The sequence below is a fragment of the Cibotium barometz genome, chromosome 56 (genome assembly GCF_041138505.1).
Source record: "Cibotium barometz isolate CiBa-2024 chromosome 56, ASM4113850v1, whole genome shotgun sequence".
In the NCBI taxonomy this organism is placed as follows: Eukaryota; Viridiplantae; Streptophyta; class Polypodiopsida; order Cyatheales; family Cibotiaceae; genus Cibotium; species Cibotium barometz.
The window spans coordinates 23556216-23577816 of record NC_141101.1 but is presented as its reverse complement, the minus strand read 5'-3'; the positions used below and the strand labels follow the sequence as shown (position 1 = coordinate 23577816).

At 40.5% G+C, this 21601-nt stretch overlaps 1 protein-coding gene across 2 annotated transcripts; it reads left to right on the top strand.

Moving 5' to 3' along the window:
• The first annotated feature begins 2817 nt into the window (after nt 1–2817).
• On the top strand, nt 2818–5687 carry LOC147607038 (G-type lectin S-receptor-like serine/threonine-protein kinase At1g34300). 2 transcript variants are annotated; one of them, XM_086790950.1, is made up of 2 exons: nt 3046–3358; nt 3630–5687. In XM_086790950.1, exons 1-2 carry the CDS (start codon nt 3189–3191, stop codon nt 5380–5382), a joined length of 1923 nt encoding a protein of 640 aa, XP_086647076.1. In that variant the 5' UTR covers nt 3046–3188; the 3' UTR covers nt 5383–5687. The 2 variants fall into 2 exon arrangements, with proteins under 2 accessions (XP_086647075.1, XP_086647076.1); XM_086790949.1 differs by having other exon boundaries at nt 2818–5687.
• The last annotated feature ends 15914 nt before the right edge of the window (nt 5688–21601 follow it).

Sequence of the window (21601 nt, the reverse complement as noted above, 5' to 3'; positions counted from 1 at the left end):
ATTTGACATCATCTATTTATCTGTACAGGTCAAGAAAGAAGATCATGAAACATTGTTTTGGGTGTTTCATCATACACCCGTTCCTAAATTGATCAGTGCGCGAACAGAAGAACAAGGGAGACTTCCAAGTTCAGTGGCATCTTGCAAGTGACCTCAAGACTCTCAAGTGCTTATTCAATTGTTGCAGCTAGGGAGCTAATGCAAGGCCACCCTGTCTTTATTGCATCGATTCTGCAAAAGAGCTAGACTCTAAGTGGTGGAGAAGACCACCAAACCAAAATTTGATTGATGAGAACTTTCGCTCTGTATTTGAGATTCCTCTCATTAATGTACATATTTGTACCCTTTATGCGTTGTGCCGTATCATTAAAAAATTGGTGTTTCTTTACATTGGATTTGCTTGGAAGATAAAGAAGGTGCCATAGAGAAAAGAAGCCATTTGCTCATTGGAAAAGGTGTTGTTTGAGATTGGACTACATGGAGGGAACGTTCGTATTTTGAAAGACACTAAGAAGTCAACCAATGAGAAGGATGTGGAGGTGTTAAATCAAAAAGATTTCTATCAAAACCCTCGGAGATTAGAGATCCAGAATCTACTCCCTGAGCTCAAATGATATGGTTTTGCCCACTCAATTTTAAATTCAATTTTGGTGGGAAACTTTGAAATTCAAACTTCTAGCCATTTGAAGAATACGAAGGTATCTAAATTCAAAGAAACTTAACATTTTAACAAAAAGTCATTCAAATCATAATATGGCAGCTTAAAGGGCCCCTATAGACCTCAACCTTTCCCTAATGTACCTGCTTTGGAGAAGATTTTGGTACTTAGAACTTGGAGAGAAATCCATTAAATGTACATAAGCTATGCCACAAATAGGGACTCTTCCATTCCTGAGAGAAGCTTCAAAATTAGACCTCTCCTTTGATAGAAAATTTGCATGCTGCTCCAAAATGAAAAAAATGTCAAGTGGTCTATTGAAAATATCAGTCAATATATGATACTGCTCACTAGCCCCAGAAGAGTAGACGAAATCAAACAAATTTTCATCAAATGATAGTCTGATCTTGCAAAATACTTGTTACAATCTCATGTTCCTTTTACGAGTTCCTATAGAGAAATCAACATCCCTTTTTATTGACTTCCTTTTGGCACGACAGGAATCAAGGACAAGTTTGGCATATCCTTGTTAGCTTCTACCATAGAATCTAAATTGTCGGCACTACTGTCATAATCCATGCTGGCCTTAATTTGTTCCTCGGAATCAGGATCCTCTACTTTAAACGCACAAATCTCTGAAACAACACTGGAAGACTTGCTAAATTATGTAGCCTCGGTATAAAATACAAGACTTGCAAAACTCTTGACATGCCCGTAATCAAATACGGAAGACATTGCTCGAATTGGTTGAGTAGATTCAGGTACTTCACTCTGCACTATAAGAGGAGCATCGCTTGCAAAAACCACTGAACTTGAAGAAAAATCGATCAACGTCTTCTTCGAAATCTTTGATTCCCTTGGCTAATTATCCAGTGCATCTTTCTGACCCCTAATGCTATACTCTGCATCAAATTAAAAAGACTTTCTTTTGAATCCCTTCGACCCTGCATTATAAGAAACATATATTGGATTAATTTATAAAAACAGATTGAAAAATAGCTATGTGTCTGTCTATGTGTGTGTGTGAGTGTGTGTGTGTGTGTGTGTGAGAGAGAGAGAGAGAGAGAGAGAGAGAGAGAGAGAGAGAGAGAGAAAATACAAGTAGCCATTTGACACAAAGAGACAAAAATAAGAGTTTTGAAATCAGAATATTGCGCCTTTTGGCTATCAAAAGCAAACTTGAATATAGTTTACGTGCACATGCAAAAACTCGTAAAGGCTAATGAATGCATACATACCAATATACAACTACATAGATATATACAAAAATCGGCTGGAAGCGATGCTCAACAGCAAGATTTCGCTGCTGCAGCGAACGTAATCCCTGATATCCCGATAAAAAAAGCGTTGTTGAAACGTTGTTGTGCCCTCGACGTATTGTAGTGTACTATTTGAAATGATCAGCCATTCCGCATAACCATTGACTATGCAAACATACAAAGAGCGTCACAAAATGCAAACCTGTCTCATTGCAAGATGTGTTATAGCTAGCCGCACCGACATCATTTTGAAGGAATCACACAAAATGAATCATGTAGGTGGGAGGACCTTTTGTGAAGCAAAAATGAGTAAAGACTTGAATAGGAAACTCATCAATGCTAGAGGAAATGCTTTGATTTCTGATGGGGTAGCCATGGCATGATTGTAGAGAAGGGGAAGGAAGTTTAAGAGGCAAATAGGTAGTGGGAAGAAGTGTTTAGATTCTAGAAGAGTGGAGAGAAGAAAGAAGACTCAAGCAAGCGAGAAGCACTGCTGAAATTTGAAGCCTTCAGAGGGCATGCCTTTAGACGGCTTGTCTTCTTCTGAGAAGTTAACACGAGTTGCCAACAAGGCCCAGTGTGAAAACATGCCTTTAGAAAATAGGGTTGCAAAAGAAGGCCACTGTTTTGAAATTTTGTCTAAAGTTTAGACATAATTGAAAAAGGTCAACCTAGTTTATGGCCTTCAAAATTCAAATTGAAGGTTAGGTCGGCCTTCAAAGTTCAAATTGAAGGTATATTTTTGTTGGGTTGACGGGTCCCTTCAACCTAACCTTTCAGCAGGTTGCGGGAACGAGAATATTTGGGTTGCCGTTAATGCAAATGACAAATCTGAGTCTTGTCGTGTTGTTGTAGGAGGCATCCTAAATATCAATATGCTTTTTTTTTTAAATTGCACGGGCGGAGGCTTTTAATGACAAAATGTTTTGCTTTGTATTCGTGAAGGTAACCATGGTGATGGCTTTTCTGCTGCTTCTGTTTCTCTGCTTTACGCCGTTGCTAGCTGCTGAGGAGACCTTCCTGGAGTTGAGCTCCTCTCTTACCCCATCCTCCCGGCCATTCAACTCCTCCTCTTCAGCCTTCATGCTCTCTTTCCGCCCCTCCTCCTCCTCCTCGAAGAGTCTCTACCTGGCCATCTCTTTCTCCGTTTCTCCGGACGGCCATCCCGTGTGGGTGGCCAACCGCAACAATCCAGTGTCCGCCTCCGCCACCCTTACCCTCTCATCCTCCGGCGATCTTCGCCTCTCTGACCCCTCCATCTCGTCCTCTCTATGGTCCTCCGGCACCTCCAATTCGGGCGTCGTCCGCGCCCAGCTCCTGGATACCGGCAACCTGGTCCTCCTGAACAGCAGCTCCGGCTATGTCTGGCAGAGCTTCCAGAATCCTACCGATACCCTCCTCCCAGGACAGCCTTTCACCGCCAACTTGAACCTGACTTCCGGTAAGAGCCCCAACGACTTCTCCACCGGAAGGTATTCTCTTACCTTCAAACCTACCGGAGTTCTTCAGCTGACCTACACCCAGTACATCGCCAATCCCTATTACACACAAGATTACTGGAGCTGGGGAACGTTCTCCGTTCAAGAAGCCTACCCCCAATCCATCTTCGTCCAGTTCAATCAATTTGGAAACATTACGCTCTACAACTCCCCATCATCCATCAACGCAACGTCATTCATTTCTAATGACTATGGGTCTTCGGCTACACGCAGGCTTACCCTGGACGTGGACGGCAACCTCCGCATGTACAGTTGGGACCAAGCATCTGCACAGTGGAACAGTGCCTGGCTCGCCTTCATCGACGTTTGCTCCCGCGTCAAGCAGCTGTGTGGAGACTACGGAGTATGCGTCTATGAGCCGCAGCCCACTTGCATCTGTCCACCAGGCTTCTCAGCCGTTCATTACACCGATCTTGCAGGTGGATGCCGTCGGAATTACCGGATCGACTGCAGCAGCACCAAATATGTAGAGATTGAAGACACGGATTTCCCAAACAATGATTTGAGCTCTGATTTTAAAAATTTGTCGGAGGAAAACTGCAAGCAGCGGTGCTCCGACCAGTGCTCTTGTGTGGCTGCTGTATACTGGCAATCCGGAGAGGGCAACTGCTGGCTGAAACAACAAGTGCAAAACGGCTACAGCCCAGGCTCACAGAAACACCGCGCCTTCCTGAAAATCTCCAATTATGACCCCTTAGTATCAAGCCCTATCGTGGACACCGTAACCAAGTGGAGCTCCCAGTCCCTCTGGCAATCACCAAGCTCAAATCAATCAAGCACCGGAGATATCAACAATAATACAGGCATCAAAATGGCCGTTGTCATAGCCTTAGTCGTTGTGATATCAGCACAAGCCGTATGCTTTGTTGCTACTGTTGCTGTGTTGACTGGAAGGTATAGGAGGAAATTGAAGCACGTAAGGCTTCATGGAGACCTGCAGGGTGTGTTTGGATCTCCTCTAGTGTACTCTTATCAGCTGTTACAAGATGCAACAGAGAATTTCAGCCAGAAGCTAGGATCAGGGGGCTTTGGGACAGTCTACAAAGGGCGATTTCCCAATGGCAAAGAGGTAGCAGTGAAGCAGCTGGAGGGCATGTCACAGCAAGAAAAGCAGTTCAGGGCAGAGATCGCCACTATCGGCAGGATCCACCACATCAATTTGCTCCGCCTACTCGGCTTCTGTGCAGAGGGAAGCCACAGGTTGTTGGTGTTTGAGTACATGGAGAATGGCTCTCTGGATCAAATACTCTTCGAGGTCGACGGTGATAATTCAGGCCGAATCAATGCATTGGACTGGGGAACAAGGTTCCAGATTTGCTTGGGTGTAGCAAGGGGAATAAACTACTTACATGAGGAGTGCCTGGATTGCATTTTGCACTGCGACATCAAGCCACAAAACATACTGCTGGACAAGCGCTACTGCGCTAAGGTCGCGGACTTCGGGCTGGCATATCTGTTCAGCCGCGATCACACTGTAAAGATGAGCACTATCAGGGGCACTAGGGGCTACATGGCACCGGAATGGGTTTCCAATCTGCCCATCACTGCAAAAGCAGATGTGTACAGCTACGGGATGCTGATAATGGAGATCGTGAGCGGGAGGGCAAATTATCTCTACACCGAGTCGGCCATGATGGAGGCAAATGAGAAATGGTGTTTTCCAATATGGGCGTATGGGAAGAAGGCGCAGGAGGTGGTGGACGCCAGAATGGAAGCAGTGGACTGGAAGCAAGCGGAGAGGGTGCTGAAGGTGGCCTTCGCCTGCATCCAGCCAGATATTCAAGCCAGGCCGCCGATGGGAAAGGTGGTGCAAATGTTGAAAGGTATGCTGCCCATACCAGATGTACCACCCTTCTCCCTTTTCTGTCAGGAGAACCATCGCCCTTACTCCCTTTCCTCATCAAATGTGTCCATCACCTCCTCCTCCGCTGCTGCCTCGTCGTCAACAATCACGAGCGGTCGATGAAAAGGTTGGGAGTAATAAGTAGTGTTCACTGCTCACTGCTCAGTAACATCCATTTCGTGTCTGATATACGTGTACAATAGAATCTGTGTGTGTGGAGTAAACCACTAGTGGTGGGTAGGTGGTATATCACCGTGTCTTTGTCTTTGAGAGAGAGATCAACCTTCATTCATCTGTAGGTCATTTGAGTGCACTCATTTTATAAGGATGGATCATGGGCCCATTTAAAGATAAAGGCAAAAGAACCTCCTCCAATATTCACAAGAGTGGATGACAAAGTAATAAAGTTTAAAATTAGTTTTGAATAGTTTGACAAAGCTATTCATTAGTTTAACCCAACTATTTAAAAGATCATACATCTAGATTATAATAATTATACACTACACACTACACTGGTGCATGGGTTTGCATGGAGAGAGAGAGAGAGAGAGAGAGATTAAGATATTAGTTGTAATGTGTGAAGTCATTTGATTTAGGATGCTTATGTGTGCTCTAAGATGCAAGATAGTGGCCCACTCAATACTTGGAGTAGACAATAAGGGTGTCAAGAAGGAGAAGCTTACCACGAGAGCTTGAGCCAAAGGCACCAAGGTAATTGTATTATGATCAAGAGTCAAAATATGTACAAGCTGTATCATAAATGACTTATATATTCACTTACTCCTAGCATGTCAAGAAGGAGAAGCTTACCACGAGAGCTTGAGCCAAAGGCACCAAGGTAATTGTATTATGATCAAGAGTCAAAATATGTACAAGCTATATCATAAATGACTTATATATTCACTTACTCCCAGGGCCTTTCCCACATAGGCTGCCCATAAACCCAAGTCCTATGCCCCATATCATGTGCTTAGACCCTCATACCATATGTGCATGTGTAGTACAACCAAGCACATAATTTCCTACATTACAAACCATCCCTTCCTACAATGAAGTCATCCTCGAAATCAAAGGGTAGTCATGCAAAACAAACCAAAATCGACCCACAATATGTGGAGTCATAGACCATAGTAAGTGCCCAACAGTCCATGATACTATATAATTAATCGAGTCGTGTTGGCCAACATCAAATGAAAAACCATGAATGTCGATGCACAAATAACATCAACATCAAAAGGTCCTCATAGCCTCCTGGATCAAATGGAAAACTCCAAGGATCAAGTCCCAAGCTGTAAAACATGATGCCGCCTGAGTTGAAACGATGACGTAGCCATGCATCCTCAATCATCACACAATCTCCTAGGTCAAATGGAAGTCCCAAGAGCTAATGATCCATATGGACACAAGCATAACCACATCTATTGAAGGAAGCTCCATTCAATGATCTACCAAAATAATGATCCACATGACCGCCTAGATCAAATGGAACTCCATGAGAGTCACCATCCAATGTGGATGTCTCATAGTCATGGGAATCACAATGGCATCTATAATGATCAATAAAGTGGCCACCAATCGTGCTAGGTTCCTAGGGAAAGTTTATACATCCATCCTCAATCGCCAAGTAACCATAAATGCAAAAGTGGCCTATCCCATGATCAAAAAACATGCATCCCGAATGACATCTGACATGAAAGTGAATGCCTTATCTCTATAAAACCATAGGATCATGATGACATCCACAAAGGCCAAATGAGTATGCCTCATAGGTGGAATCATACACCATCATTAGTGAACTAACACCCTCGTCATATAAATCATCCCCTGAATGATTTAAGGCATGCCCCACTATATCAATGTCTCTCTGGACAAGATCAACATATGTATAACCATAATCATGAGTACATATAACCATGACATCCGTAGCTTCCCAAATATATCCATGTGTGAAAGTCTCACAGACTATAGTATCAAGAGAACATCCTTTGTGAACAAACACAAATGACTTATAGATAGGATATCTGGCCTCATAAGAGCATCTATGGACATCAAAATTGAATGTCACAAAATCAAAATCATGCCATGGTATAAGCAAGGCCAAACCATCAACATCATAGGCATCTTGCAAATCACCTAAAGCATAATATCTATCACCTAGAACCACACATGCATGATCCATACGAGTACTCAAAATATGCATCCAAAGCTCTACCACCATCCACATCCATGAATGCAATCATCAAAGTCCGAAACGTCCTCCGTGGAATTAACACATGAGTAACTCACAAATGTAGAGGTGTCATTGAGACTCAGTGTAAAATCCAAAATATTGCATGGATGTGTATGTGGCTTCTCATTTTGTTGTCCAAAAATTACAACTAGTGTCATGTCCACTTGAACAGCCCACAATGTGAGGGAATTTTTATGGTGAGCATTTTCTAGTGAGCTCTTTTAGGGAATCATACTTTTTGGGAATAAGTAACATTCAATTTGGAGGGGGGGAGTTTTCCCTCCTTTGCAAAAAGGTGTATTTAATACATGGATGCGAATAGAAGTTTCTCTTCCTACAAAAGTGTAGGTGTGTTTAATGCATTCGGGTGTGAAAAGTTACTATCAAGTGTAAGTAGAGTACATTTTGACGTGAGAAAGAAGAGTTTTTAGATTAGAAAAAAGAAATAACCTATTTTTCAACGTAACGTTGCCTTCTTCCTGATTGGATGCGCTCCTTTTTCTCTCTCTACTAAAAGGCCCTATGAATGACCTCCACAATGTCCTAATGTCACCAAAGAGGAGATGCTTGTACTTGAGAGGGGGAAGATTGGCCTTGATTTCCTCTCTTGGGTTGCCACCTTCATATACCTTTGTGGTGAAAAAGACTCTGATGAAGAGGTAGAGGTGGAGGATGTCTCAATTGGAGGCATGGTACAGGGCAAGGAGAAGCATCCTAAACCTAAGCTCCTCAACCAGCTTATTGAGGCCATTATGGCCAAAGATCTCCTCCTCCAAATTGAGGCACATCAATCTGGAGAAGCATCCTCATCAAAGACACGTCAATCTGATGAAGCATCCTCATCAAAGGCATTGGTGCCATACGCTAGAGAGACAAGTGCCTCAACCACAACAGAGGGTGGAGAAGAGGTGAGGGAGGGTCTTATAGAGGGTACCCAAGATGTACCAAATGTGGGCAAGGGAAATGAGGCTACACATGAGATGTCAGAGCTTGAGCTAAGTAAGCTCAGCTCTGTGGTGATTGAAGGGGAGGGATTTCTCTTTTTACATGACCTAGAAAAGGTCTGCAAGCTCAACCAAGCCAAGTGCCACTCCTTGTTGGCTGTGAATGATGAATTTTGCATTGACAACAAGGGCTGAGAGGCTTTACAAACAAGGGCTTGTTCCAGTGCAGGGTGGTGTGCATGAGTCGGTGATGATCCTGAAATTAGCAATTACAGAGGGCTAATCAAAGCCTTGTGTGATTGAGGAGGACTTTAGAAAATCTGAGGAACATTTGCTGTCGACCAAAGAGTCTGACGCAACATTAGTGTCATTGGAGGAACACAAGTCCTCCATTAACATTTGCAAGTGTGAAGTGGTTAACTTTGATTTTAAACACACACGATAAGATAAATTATGTATGAATCTAATAAATATAATTGATAATACTACTAGAATTCCACTAATCCTCTTTGCTGTGTGTAGCATATAGTCTCTGTAGATGTTTGGGCTCAACGTAAAGGTGGCACACGGCGAGGGTTTTGGAAGAGATGCTGCGTTGGCCCATTACATGGGTCGTATTGCACCTCAACACCTTGTTGTGGTGCACAATGCATTCAGCCCCATGGCAAGCTTCTACATGTTAGCCCTCAAAGTACTTAGCAAGGTCCTCTGCTTCTTGTCAACAATTCCAAGAAATGTTGACAAGATATTGCTCATTAACAAGGCTGCAGCGTACGCTGCCTTTCCAAGGGGGTTACACTTCTAAAGTGCTCACACACACTGCATTTGCGGAGAGTATTGGTGAGAAGGACCCAGATTGTGTCGTAAATGCCATATTGTCGGGGACCCTTCCACTTAGCAAGAAGAGGCGCAAGACTGTAGCTAGAGGCATCTCAAGAACATTATGAGTTAGCTTGAAAATTGATCGTAGATACTGTGTTCGACAATCAATGTAAATCCTTTTTTTTGATACAAGTGGGTTTTTTATACATAATATCTACATAAAGTTTGAATAATGTAAGTTTTCATGATATGAGAGAGAGAGAGAGAGAGAGAGAGAGAGTCATTGTGGATAACGCTGGATTGCATGCATGTTTAGTTTGTGGTATCAATAATGATTAATTTGGGCTAACTTCCCATGATGTCCCCCTCTGTCCTCTCTGACCACAATGAGTGTGTAGTTCTGTATGATTTAGCCAACACCCAGCTCTAACTGATAGAGCAAGGTCTATGTGTATGTGAATGTGACTACTTGTATATGCTTGTACATGAAAATTGGAGGCCACCCCCAAATACAAAAATAACCCCAACCTGAACATGGCGACTTTTGTCCAGACAGGCTTACTGTTTGGGCAAAAGTCACCCTATTCAGGTTGGGGCTCCTTTTGTATTTTTTAGCCTTCAGTTGTCCATGTATAAGCATTCATATAAGATTTTCTATAAACTAGGTGCTTAAAATTAAAGATATATAGTGCCTTATAAAGTAATATTAAGATCATAAAAAGATACTCTTTTACATGATAACAGAGTTCTTACCAGCCAAGTCAATGCTTTGCATCTTCCTATCTCTGCCCCCCCCCCCTAAATCATATCCTATCTCTTTGACAGGACATGCAAACGGATCTCTCAAGATGAGGAGTTCGACACTCTTTTGGAACCTCCGAATCTCCTTTAGAGCTACCATGCCATTGCATTGTTTCCTCCTGGGGGCACGAGGAGGAGGGTTTCTTGCGGGTGGTTGAGGAGGAGGACGTGCATAAGCACTCCAATCTTGTCCACGCTTACGCCCCGAGAGGATGATGGAGCTCCTTCAGCTGTGCTGCTACTGCTTTCGTTGTTGCTGCTGCCTGCCACCTCTTCTTGTGTTGGCAAACGGACCCATGCCTCGATGCAAGCTCTTCCCCCTAGTTGTGGAACGTATTGGGGGGATAGGAATATCAACCCATGGCACTCCATTAGGGTCAACATCACTCCCTGTCTCTCAATCAGGGTCAATTGTGGTGGCCGGATCAGTGTTTTCCAGATGAGGGGGAGAGGGAGGTGGAGGTGGCGGTGGAGGACGATGAGGTGATGATGGGTGCTTACGTGTAGTGTTTTTTATGCGAGCCATGGCAAAAAGTGAAGTCAAAATATAGAAATGAGAATGAATGACACTATTGCATCTTTATATTTATAATGTTTTCAGATAGTCTGAAACCACCAAATTTGACACGTTTAACCCGTCTGCCATGTCTTGCCATTGTGGAATGCCATGTGACATGGCCTGATCTTGAACTTCCATTCCACTTCTCTATGTTTGCCTCCTTCCTTTTGAGTCGTGCGGCTTTAGCAATTGCTGACATTTGAGCCTTTTTCTTAGTAACATTTCTTGCAAGTTTGTTTTACGAGTGATAGAACCAATTAAACATCTCCACAAGATAATTGCTACGTGTCTTCCCTCCACCATGTCAAGTATTCTTGAAGTACACTCCTTTGGCTGCGTAATGTGATTTTTCCATGCCTTGGGTGCTGAACATATCCAAGGACCCGTATTTTTGTAGAAAATACGATCCATGTGCATATACAATGTGCTATGAAAAAATGTCCAAGTAAGAAATTATGAAGACAAATGTTTACAGTATTTTAGTAAGAAATTACAATGGTAGTTGTTAGAAGAAAATCTTCGGACTCAGGATTACGTGAAGGAAAACATACAGGGAATGTTGGTAAGGTTCATCCGTTCGAATTGGGAAATTTGGAAGCAACATCTTAAAGTAAAAGAATATAGCAATCACTTACAAGAGGATAAGAAACATGGGATTTGCTTTTTGATAAGAGATTAAGAGAAATTAATCATTATTAAGAAGAAACAATGGCCAAAATTCTATAAAAATAGAGTTACACAGAGAATTGCAGTTTTAAATCCATATAGACCATACAAAAGAGGATTATATAGGTACATAGAGCTTAAAGAGAGCTTCGCGCCTATATAAAAACTTTCAAAAACGGGCAACCGAACGAAAAGTTATGAGTATTTTACTACAAGACAATAAAACTGCCAAAATTCGCCTAAAGTTAGCAACTTTGGGAGAAATTATGATCATCAATGAAGTAAAGGATTAAGAAATTAGTTACATGAGTGGAAAGATCATATAAAGAGCTTCCTATCCATATGATCAATTTTAGAAACCAATACCCGAGTGATGAGTAATTACCAGTTGAAATTTGGATGTTAGACCACAAAAAATTGCACTTTCCTCTCTTTGCATGAAACCTCAATTTTCACATAGCCTCTTGCCTTTCATCTCCTTCATGATTCAAGCTAGAGAGTAAGGGTTAACATTGCTCAGCGGACAATCGTAAAGAAATACCTATGGTCCCCAAAGTCTTTCCACATGCTCATTACTGCTAAAACCATTGGTACCTTGAGAAGTCACAGGCCCACCAAGATAATAACTCCTTATCCCACTTATCATTAATCATCAAAGAGGTCCAAAATTGGGTTAAGCATGAGGAGCTAATGCGAAATGAGACATTCACATGTAAAGAGAATGTTTGAATAAGGGTTTGAAGATAAGAGAATGGCAATGACACAAGATACTCAATTGAGGAGGCTTCATTCATCGATTTGAAAGGGAGAGGAGGGCTCCTTTTATAGGTGGAGAATCACCCTCTCTTCCATTGTTACAAATTACAACATAAAAATCTTCAACCCTTCAGTGAGACAGAAGGGTAGATGTCACCATCAATTGTCCTCTTAGGCTAAGTCTTCTATTGATTATTAAATTGAAGACTTTTTGACTTTGAAAGTGTGATGAGATAATAGCCAAGTCTAAGTGGCATGTAGGTGGAGATCCCACTTACACATGGCAGAATTCTCCTCTTCCATGTAGGCATTCTAGAAGAATTTTTCCGGCCAATTATGCACCTACACACACTCCTCCACATGCCTTCCACACTCCCCAACTTGTAGCTTTATGGTGGTGAATACTATATAAATAATACAATTAAAATCCATGTGAGCATGAAGGCCCACTTTTATTTTCCACATCACTAGCCTATCTACCATACCAAAGTATTTATCAAGCATAATTGTGGCATTTACAATGTGTGCACCCTAAATCAAGTAAAACCATTATATTTGAAGATAGAATGTTGTTATCAGGGTAGCCGCCAAGTCGCCGCATCACCACGTCGTTATTCCATTGTGGGCACCGCAATCTTCTTGGACAAGCTTCCACCTTATTACCATTGAGAAACCATCAAAATATATACAAAATTAAAAATGAAAGATATCAATTTTTCATGTCAAAATACTTTGTAGGAAGGAGGAATAAAGTGCCCTTGAATCCCTTGGGTATGAAGAGCTCCTTTGATGACTCCATAATTTCCCTCACAACCCTTGCGAGGGCGACTGATGTCGGCTTCATCACATGCATATTGTACATCCCTTGCACTAATAAGCCCCTTGATGTCTTGCATAATGTCCTTTGTAACCACCTCAACCATTCTCTTGTAATTTTGATCACAAATGATTGATGTTATCTCTTTGTTATTCATGCAGGCTTTGAAAACGTGCATAGTATCGCCCACACCAGATGCATCAACTAAGAAATTCCTGGGACATAATGAAACCACCATTAAATCTATCAGGAAAAACCTTTAAATTAACACATACATAAAAAATACAAATAAAAATTTCCATGGAAACATACCTTATTGCCATGACCCTGTGTTTCTTTGCGCCGCCTTGCACTGAAAGATTTTGAATATTAGAAAGCTTTCGTTTACGCTCACATGCACCAATTGGTGTATGCTTCAACCTCCTTATTTTTCTTTGTAACCTAGATAATTTATCTCTTTGATTGTTTATGAGTATTTCTTATTCCTTATTTTACATGTCTAGGTGATGTGAATGTTTTTTCAAATCTTCAGTACTTGATTGAAGACTTGAATTAATTGAGTGTAAGTATTGGTTATGAAGACCACCACTAAACAGAAAGTCTTTTACAAAAACCTAAGAGCCCATTTTTCCCATCACCTACATATCGAACAAAACTAGTCAAATCACAAAATGGTAGACTGTACAAGGTCAAAGGATCATAGGGGAAGAGATTCCCATCCACCCAAAGCTCAACATTCTTCTTCCCCTCATTTCTTAGTGTGGACATGGTTGAATTAGGTAATGATTACCTAACATATGGACGTTTTGCTAGTGCATAATCTTCATCTACACGAATGTGAATGTCTACTTTACGCTTTCTACCATTCGTAATATCATCTAAAGGCATGTCTAATTTAAGATGACAGAAAAATAAGATTAATAGAAGATTAGAAAAGAGATTTATAATAGATAATAATATTCTAACATTTGGAATGATCTTAGAGAAATATATATTAAGAATATATCTCTCTAAAAAGCCATTTTTGATATTCCAAAAATGAAGATTTTAGTCATGATTAGGAGAGATGATAAGAATGAAAGGAGTGGGGTGGCATTAAATGACATTAAAAAATTACATTAAATGAGATAAGGATTTGAAAATGATATTAAAAATTAAACTTTTGAATATATATATATATTTGGGAGGAAAGTTTTAAATGAAAATAAACTAAAATGTGAAATGTATTAAAAAGTCATTATTTTAGTGGCCTTAAAAAATGCCTTTCTATTTTGGGATATAAAATATTAGAATGCATATTGTAATCATTAGATAGCATAGCAGTTAGGAAGATATGACAAGAGCGAAGATTCTGAGGAAATTATGAAGATATGACAAGATTGTTATGAGGTAGTTATGAATAAGAAATGATATAAAAATTCACTTTTTGGGTTTAAATATGTATAAGGAAAGTTTTTTTGATGGAAAAACTCAAAAAATTTAAAAAAAGTAAAAAAAGTAAAAAAATTAAAAAATTAATTTTTGGGTCCCCCTTATGGGCGTGGTGATGAAAATTACATTTTATTTTTTGGTATAAAATATGAGAATGCACCTTGCAATCATTAGATATCATAGAAGTTAGAAAGATATGACAAGATTATTATGAGGTAGTTATGACTAAGAAATGATATAAAAATTTCACTTGTTGGGTTTATATATGTATAAGGAAAGTTGGACCACATTTCCCTTTTTAAGCTTCCTTCATTCTCCATTCCTGCTCCATTGTGCTATTATGCCTCTCTTGTTAGCATTCCCAACCCTAGTTTGTGTGTGGTTTCCTATTGTAGGACTTAATATATACTAACATCTTTCTACTCCCTACTACTACCTAGCATGCCATTCCCCAGCAGGATTGCCAAAAATGTCAGTGTCTGATCGAGATGTAGCACTTGTGTGGTTCCGGATTACCTAGTCAGCTCTCCGGGGAGACACGACTAATACTGTTATTCCCAACAAGATAAGCCAACGCTAATGAGTTACACCACCAATTTGCCTAGCTTAAGGGAGTTGATTGCAATAGGGACACAACTAGTTCCTACATCTAGAGAGAGTCTTAACATGGCTCCTAATGCTATCTTTAGAAGGGAGACACTTCCTGATAGGATTAACTATAGACACACAGACACAAAGTTGAAAGACTTGTCCAAAATAGAGAGAGTAATGACATAACTTGAGAATCAAATAGGTTTGCCATGAACTACGGATCAAGACAACACCAACAATCCCTCTGTATTACAGAGTAAGGCCTAGCCCATATATTGCCACACATGCTCTCTCTCTACTCTCATTTTCTTTTGCATTCACCTAGGCACTACCCGTTGGCAAGAGCAGCTACAAGGTTGTTACAAGAAAGATTGAGAGTTGTTACCCAATATGCTTGGTGTGGCATTCCACACAGGGGTGGCTGCCAACACTCTCTCTCTCTCTCTCTCATTCATTGAGATAAAATCACACACACACACACACATATATATATATATGAGAGATAAATAGGAGTGGCAAAGAGTAGATAGAGTTAGAGGATGGGTAAGAGGGTAGAGATAATGATAGGAAGAGATGGTGTGTATGTGTGTTTATGAGAGAGAGTGTGAGAAAGAGAAAGATCAAGAGATGTTTATGAGAGAGAGTGTGAGAAAGGGAAAGATCAAGAGAGATATTGAGAGAGAATGAGGAGGAAAGGAGGCATAGGGGTAGAGAGAGGGGGGATAAAGAGAGTATTTCTTGAGTGTGTGTATATGTTGAGAGAGAGAGAGAGAGAGAGAGAGAGGGTAGAGAGACGAAAGTCAAAGAAATGTGTCTATGCATGAGAAGAGAGAGAGAGAGAGAGAGAGAGAGAGAGAGAGAGAGAGAGAGGGTAGAGAGACGAAAGTCAAAGAAATGTGTCTATGCATGAGAAAGAAAGAGAGAAAGAGAGAGAGAGAGAGAGAGAGAGAGAGAGAGAGAGAGAGAGAGAGAGAGAGAGAGAGGTTGGAGAGATACTGAGAGGAAAAGAGAGGAGGGAGTGAGAATGAGAGAGAGGATGAGCAAGAGGGTAGAGAGATAGCGAGGATGAAGAGAGGGTTAGTGTGTGTTCATGAGTGAGAGAGAGAGAGAGAGAGAGAGAGAGAGAGAGAGAGGTATTAATGTTGGTAGAATGAAACATGAGGGCATATACGACCAATGGTTGGACTTGAACTCGAGTAGATCATGGACTTTTTTAAGGGCCCTTGCAGTAGCCAATCTGCCCCACTTGTGAGATATTGAGAGATAGAAGGGCGAGAAAGGAGATATGGAGGTACAAATAGAGAGAGAATGTGTGGGAATGAGGAAGGGAAAGAGTGAGGGTTGATATATATATATATATATATATATAGAGAGAGAGAGAGAGAGAGAGAGAGACAGAGAGAGACATCTCAAAGACATTAAGCTATCTCAAAAACTTTTAGAATAAGGATTACTATAAATCATCATCGTGAAGAAGGTATGATGGTACCAATGCCAATTAACACCAAGTCATTTACCATTGAGGCTTATGACATGTTCTAGCACTTACATAAGTAAATAGTTAAATTTTGAGATAATCATGTGTGGGTATTAATGTATGATATCTCTTCAAATTAATGATAAATTACCATGGTGGTGGATGATGTATAGGTAGGAGGATCCTAATTTGCTCATCACATGTAAGCAAGGTGGTCTAAGAAATCATTTTGTCATCACATGTAAGCAATGTGGTCTAACAAAGCATTTGGTATCACACAAGCAAGGTGGTCTAACAAAGAGTTTTTTAAATGCCAAACTTCCTACATTTATGTGTGTGTGTATATTCATATTAAATGTACCTAATTGAATGCTTCTTTGATTTGAGACTCGTCTCAATTCTAAAAGAGGGTCATCCCTTATATAGTATTGAAAAATGCCTCTCTTGATCCTAAAAGAGGGTCATGCCATATTTAATATTGAAAGATCTCTCTCTCTCTCTCTCTCTCTCTCTCTCTCTCTCTCTCTCTCTCTCTCTCTCTCTCTCTCTCTCTCTCTCTCTCTCTTGACACACACACACACACACACACACATACTTAATATAGAGTATTTATGTGACAAAAATCCAACAATGTCCTAGTGGAAAGCTACATAAACTATTGATCAAGCCAATATATGAAGTAACAAGGGAAGATCTAAAGACTAGCCACGAGGTAGCTTTTAGAGAAAGACATATTAGGGACACTCCCATCCTATCAAACGAAAGCAAAAACAATATACTACTGCAAAGGGGGGTAGATTAGCTCCATACTCTATAACAAGCCATGTTAAACAATTAGACGGTTAACATCATGAACATTCAGGTTTCAGTAAACTCCGAATTGAAAGATCACTACGGACCTCACTCTAAGATTACTCTACAAATCTCAGAATAATTAATCTCTAGGACCATGCACAAGTGCTTGCATCTCTATGGAAAAAACATAATACAGTTTTATTGTTTAGCAACAAACACTATAGTTATCATACTCTCAAGATACTTATTTGTGGTTTAAAATATGGTACAATTCACAAGACCACATGAGTAAAATAACATCATTATTAGTATGAGCACCACAACTTTGCTTATCTTTAAAAATCCAACCCGGATTGTACAAGCAAGAAAAATGACTCATGTGCAGTCTTGCACAATCATTTCATAGATGTGCGCAATTGTTTGGTCATAGCTTCATATGATGATGGCACCAATTTTATGGCAACTCGGCCATGAATCAAAATTCAATACAACCTGCTGGTCATGCTCGGCGATGCATCTTCTCAATATCTCATCGATGCCCATCTTGTAGAGTTGTCCATCTACCACCATGAATTACTTGCTCTAGAGAGTAAGCTTCTTTACCTGATCTCTGGACATATACTCTGAAAAGGACAAGTCAAATAGGAATTACAGCATTTTGTCGTACCAGTTGGCTTTTTCTCTTTCTGTGAAGAAGAGTTGCACATCCGGGAGATCATATTCCATCCCCTCCGATTCTTCTCCTGAATCCAATCTTGATAGGAAGTCTGCTATTGCATTCTTGTTCTCAAAGGTGTGCCTAATGTTGAAATCGAACTCTTGTAACCAAAGCATTCATCTGGCCAATTTTCCTACCAGGTCTATTTTGTTTATTAACTACAAAGAGAGCTTTGCGATCTACATGAAATTCAAACATTTTTCCCAACAGGTAGTGCTTAGACTTCTTAATGGAGTAGATCATTCCAAGTGACTCCTTTTTTGTAGTGCCTATACTTCTTAATGGAGTAGATCATTCCAAGTTACTCCTTTTCTGTAGTGGAGTAGTTCTTCTCTGGCCTAGATGGCCTCCTGCTGCTTGCATAGTAAAGTATGCCACCCTAAGAAGGGATCCACTTGTTACAGCAAAGGCACACTTGGTTGGATTTAGGCTCAGTCTAGCCTTCCTACAATTCTCCAGGAACATTCTATTAGGTGGTCTTTTTTTCTTTCCTAACACACTAAAATCATCCACAAACACCCTCATTAAGGTGGTCAAGTATTTTTAGAATATTTCCTAAACCATCCTTTAGAATGTAGCATGAGTATTTCTCAGCTCTCGAACATCATTACATTGGAGCAAAATGCCTCCCAGTCTGTCACAAAGGCTACTAAACCCATTCATAAAGGAGTATGTCTCGTGCTTGGCTACCATATCCAGCAAGGAATTTAGGAATAGTAGTGATAATGGATGCGATATAGTGGAGGTGTTCAGCTTGCAGCAGTCGATGCAAACCCTCAGCTTCCCATTTTTCTTTGAGATGCTAACTATTGGTGAAATCCATTGTGCCTTGTCTGGAGGATAGATGAACCCAACTCTCAGTATCTTGTCAATTTCCTTCTTCACTTGTTTTGCGTAGTTGGGGTTCATTTTGTATCTACTCTACCGGATAGGCGTTGCATCCTCTTTCAAGTTGATTTTATGCTGGTAGAAGCTAGGATCAACTCGAGGGGGGGGGGGTCACTATATGTAAACTCTCTATATCATGTGTGTGCAAGGCCTAATTAAAAAACCCCTTATCTCTAAATTTTTCATGAATAAAAAACAGCCTTTTTCTATTCAATTCGTAAATACCCTACCCCCTTTATATGGTACCCGTCTATATGTAAGCAATGTGTAAAAAGGGATTTTAAAAACCCCTTTTGTTGAACCCACGTACTACGCTTACATATTTATGAGTGACCCCCTGAGAGGATCGATCCCCTTCATGTTTGAGCAATTCCTAGAGAACACATCTTTATAGGACTTTAACAATTCTAGGAGCCTCCCTCTAAATTCCTAATTTATCTAGGCACTGATTCTTATTGTTTTTGGCTCTTGGTCCACTTCTTCCAATTTGTCTTCTTGGACTCTAATGTTCCACTTCTTCAGTTGGGCTTCCTCTTTCTTTAGGGCCACCATTGCTTTTTTCTTCTTGGCCTGTAGTTCTACCACACTCTCGTGTCATCCCCCTCTTCTTATGCAATTTCTTCATTTATCAACACTTCAACATGAGCCACTAGGACTTCTCGATTGCAACTTTGTATAATACTCTCTACGTTCACCTCAAAATGGTGATAGTAGATCTGGATTCTCCTTTATGATCTTCTCTTCCTAATGGTCTTCCACCCCTTCCAGGTAGTTTAGGACCTCTACATGCATCGGTCAGCTAGCTGGGTTTAGCCTGTCTTTTCTTGCCGATTCATTAGGTGAAATATGGACTCTTATTTTTGCCCCTTAAGGATTTCCACACCTCCTCTCTCTAGAGAAATGGGTTCATGGTGGTGAAATTTTTGTAAATCAAACCAAAAGTTGGCAGAGATTGTACATTTGGAATCTACTCATCGAGACCTTTCCAATGATATATAGTATGATGGAAAATTTTAATTATTCAAGAAGTCTCCAAATTGGTGATGACGTGACATGTTACATGCCAAATCATCAACAATTTGGGGACTTCTTGAATATTCAAAATTGCTTATCATGCTATATATCATTGGAAAGGTCTTGAAGAGTAGATTCCAAATGTCCAAACACTGCTCACTTTTGAGTTGATTTGAAAAATTTCACCCCATGAGCCCATTTTTCTAGAGAGAGGAGGTGTGGAAATCCTTAAGGGGCAAAAATGAGAGTCCATATTTTGCCTAATGGAAATGCATACTTTCTTTTTATCTCTCCTGATTGTGATCTTGTTTGTATCTTAGTTGTGCTTTATCCTTCCACTCCTGAGCTACGGTCTTCCCAACAACATTGGACCTGCTATCTCAGTCATTTTGAGAACTACAAACACGGCACTGAGAACATGCATCCTGCCACTTCTATTTTTTCTCCTCTGATTATCCCAACTGGTCGGACCCTTCTCTGGTTAGCCATGTAGATCTTGAATGGAGCTGGTTGCATGTTAGTAGTTCCTAGCTTTTTAGCTAGACTATCTGATATAATATTTACTTCTGACCCTCCATCTAGAATGACCCTTGTAGATCTTGAATGGAGCTGGTTGCATGTTAGTAGTTCCTAGCTTTTTAGCTAGACTATCTGATATAATATTTACTTCTCTGGTTAGCCATGTAGATCTTGAATGGAGCTGGTTGCATGTTAGTAGTTCCTAGCTTTTTAGCTAGACTATCTGATATAATATTTACTTCTGACCCTCCATCTAGAATGACCCTTGTCATTGTCTCTCATCTACTCTTGATCGGTCACTTCTGGAATGGATAGGTCAGAGTCCTCGACTATTTCCACATTCTTGCATTCAAGTTGTTGCAGGGTTTTCTGGTTTCTTCAAAAGGGCATCTGCACCTAATTCTCATTTGGCACTATGTTAATCCCATTTTGGATTAACAAATATGCTCCTCCATTTGAGGACATTAATAAGTGTCATGCAAAGGCACTATAAAAGTTGTGCATTATGAGATATTGGCCACCCAAGGCCTTAGCTAAGTAAGTTTTGGGCACACAAGTGTGAATCAGGGCCAATTATATATAAGGCATTTCGTCATAATGAATGGACACAAGTCCCCTCTATGTTGCATGCTTGTATTATTGAGGAGTGAGAGAGAGTGTTGCCTTGTGTGGTGGTGTGAGCGACTCTATGGTGACACTATAGAGGTGGAGCTTGGAGGATTGGAGCTTCTCAAGTGATCGTAAAGACCTCAAGGGACACAAGTTTGAAGCATTGGTAAGTTTCCTACAAGAGTTATGTTCTATTGCTCTTCCCAAAGGTGAATGCATTGAGCCCCCTCTTGGAGGTGTGGTAGCCCATAACATTTTTGGCGTCGTTGTCGCGGGGGGGGGGGGGGGGGGAACATATTTGTTTCTTCCATTCTCTTTGAGTTTCAGCTCCCATTACATAAGATTCATCATTGCCTTTGCATTTTGGTAGTGCATTGTGTATGGAATGGATGGATAAGATTTGAGTGGAAGTGGAAAATTATGAGAAACTAGTTGTTTTTGTTGTGTAGTTGTGTGGTGGAGTGACCTTCGAAGAAGGCTCCACTATTTTGTCTAGTCAATTTTGATGTTTGTATCACCAGAATCGTTAACGTGAACGAGCAGGGTGATGTTCTGTTTTTCTTTCTTTTCAAAAATTTATAAAAATCGTAAAAATAAGGAGCCATTGATTGTGTCTTGAACTCGTATAACATTCTTTATGCGTGACACAATCATTTTGGAAGCATTTGGATAGGTATTTTGCACCCAAATTCATCTCAGTCGATG

Bases quoted from the DNA above. Each gene is read 5' to 3' on its own strand.
- LOC147607038 (XM_086790949.1), top strand. From the start codon at position 2,839: ATGTTTTGCTTTGTATTCGTGAAGGTAACCATGGTGATGGCTTTTCTG.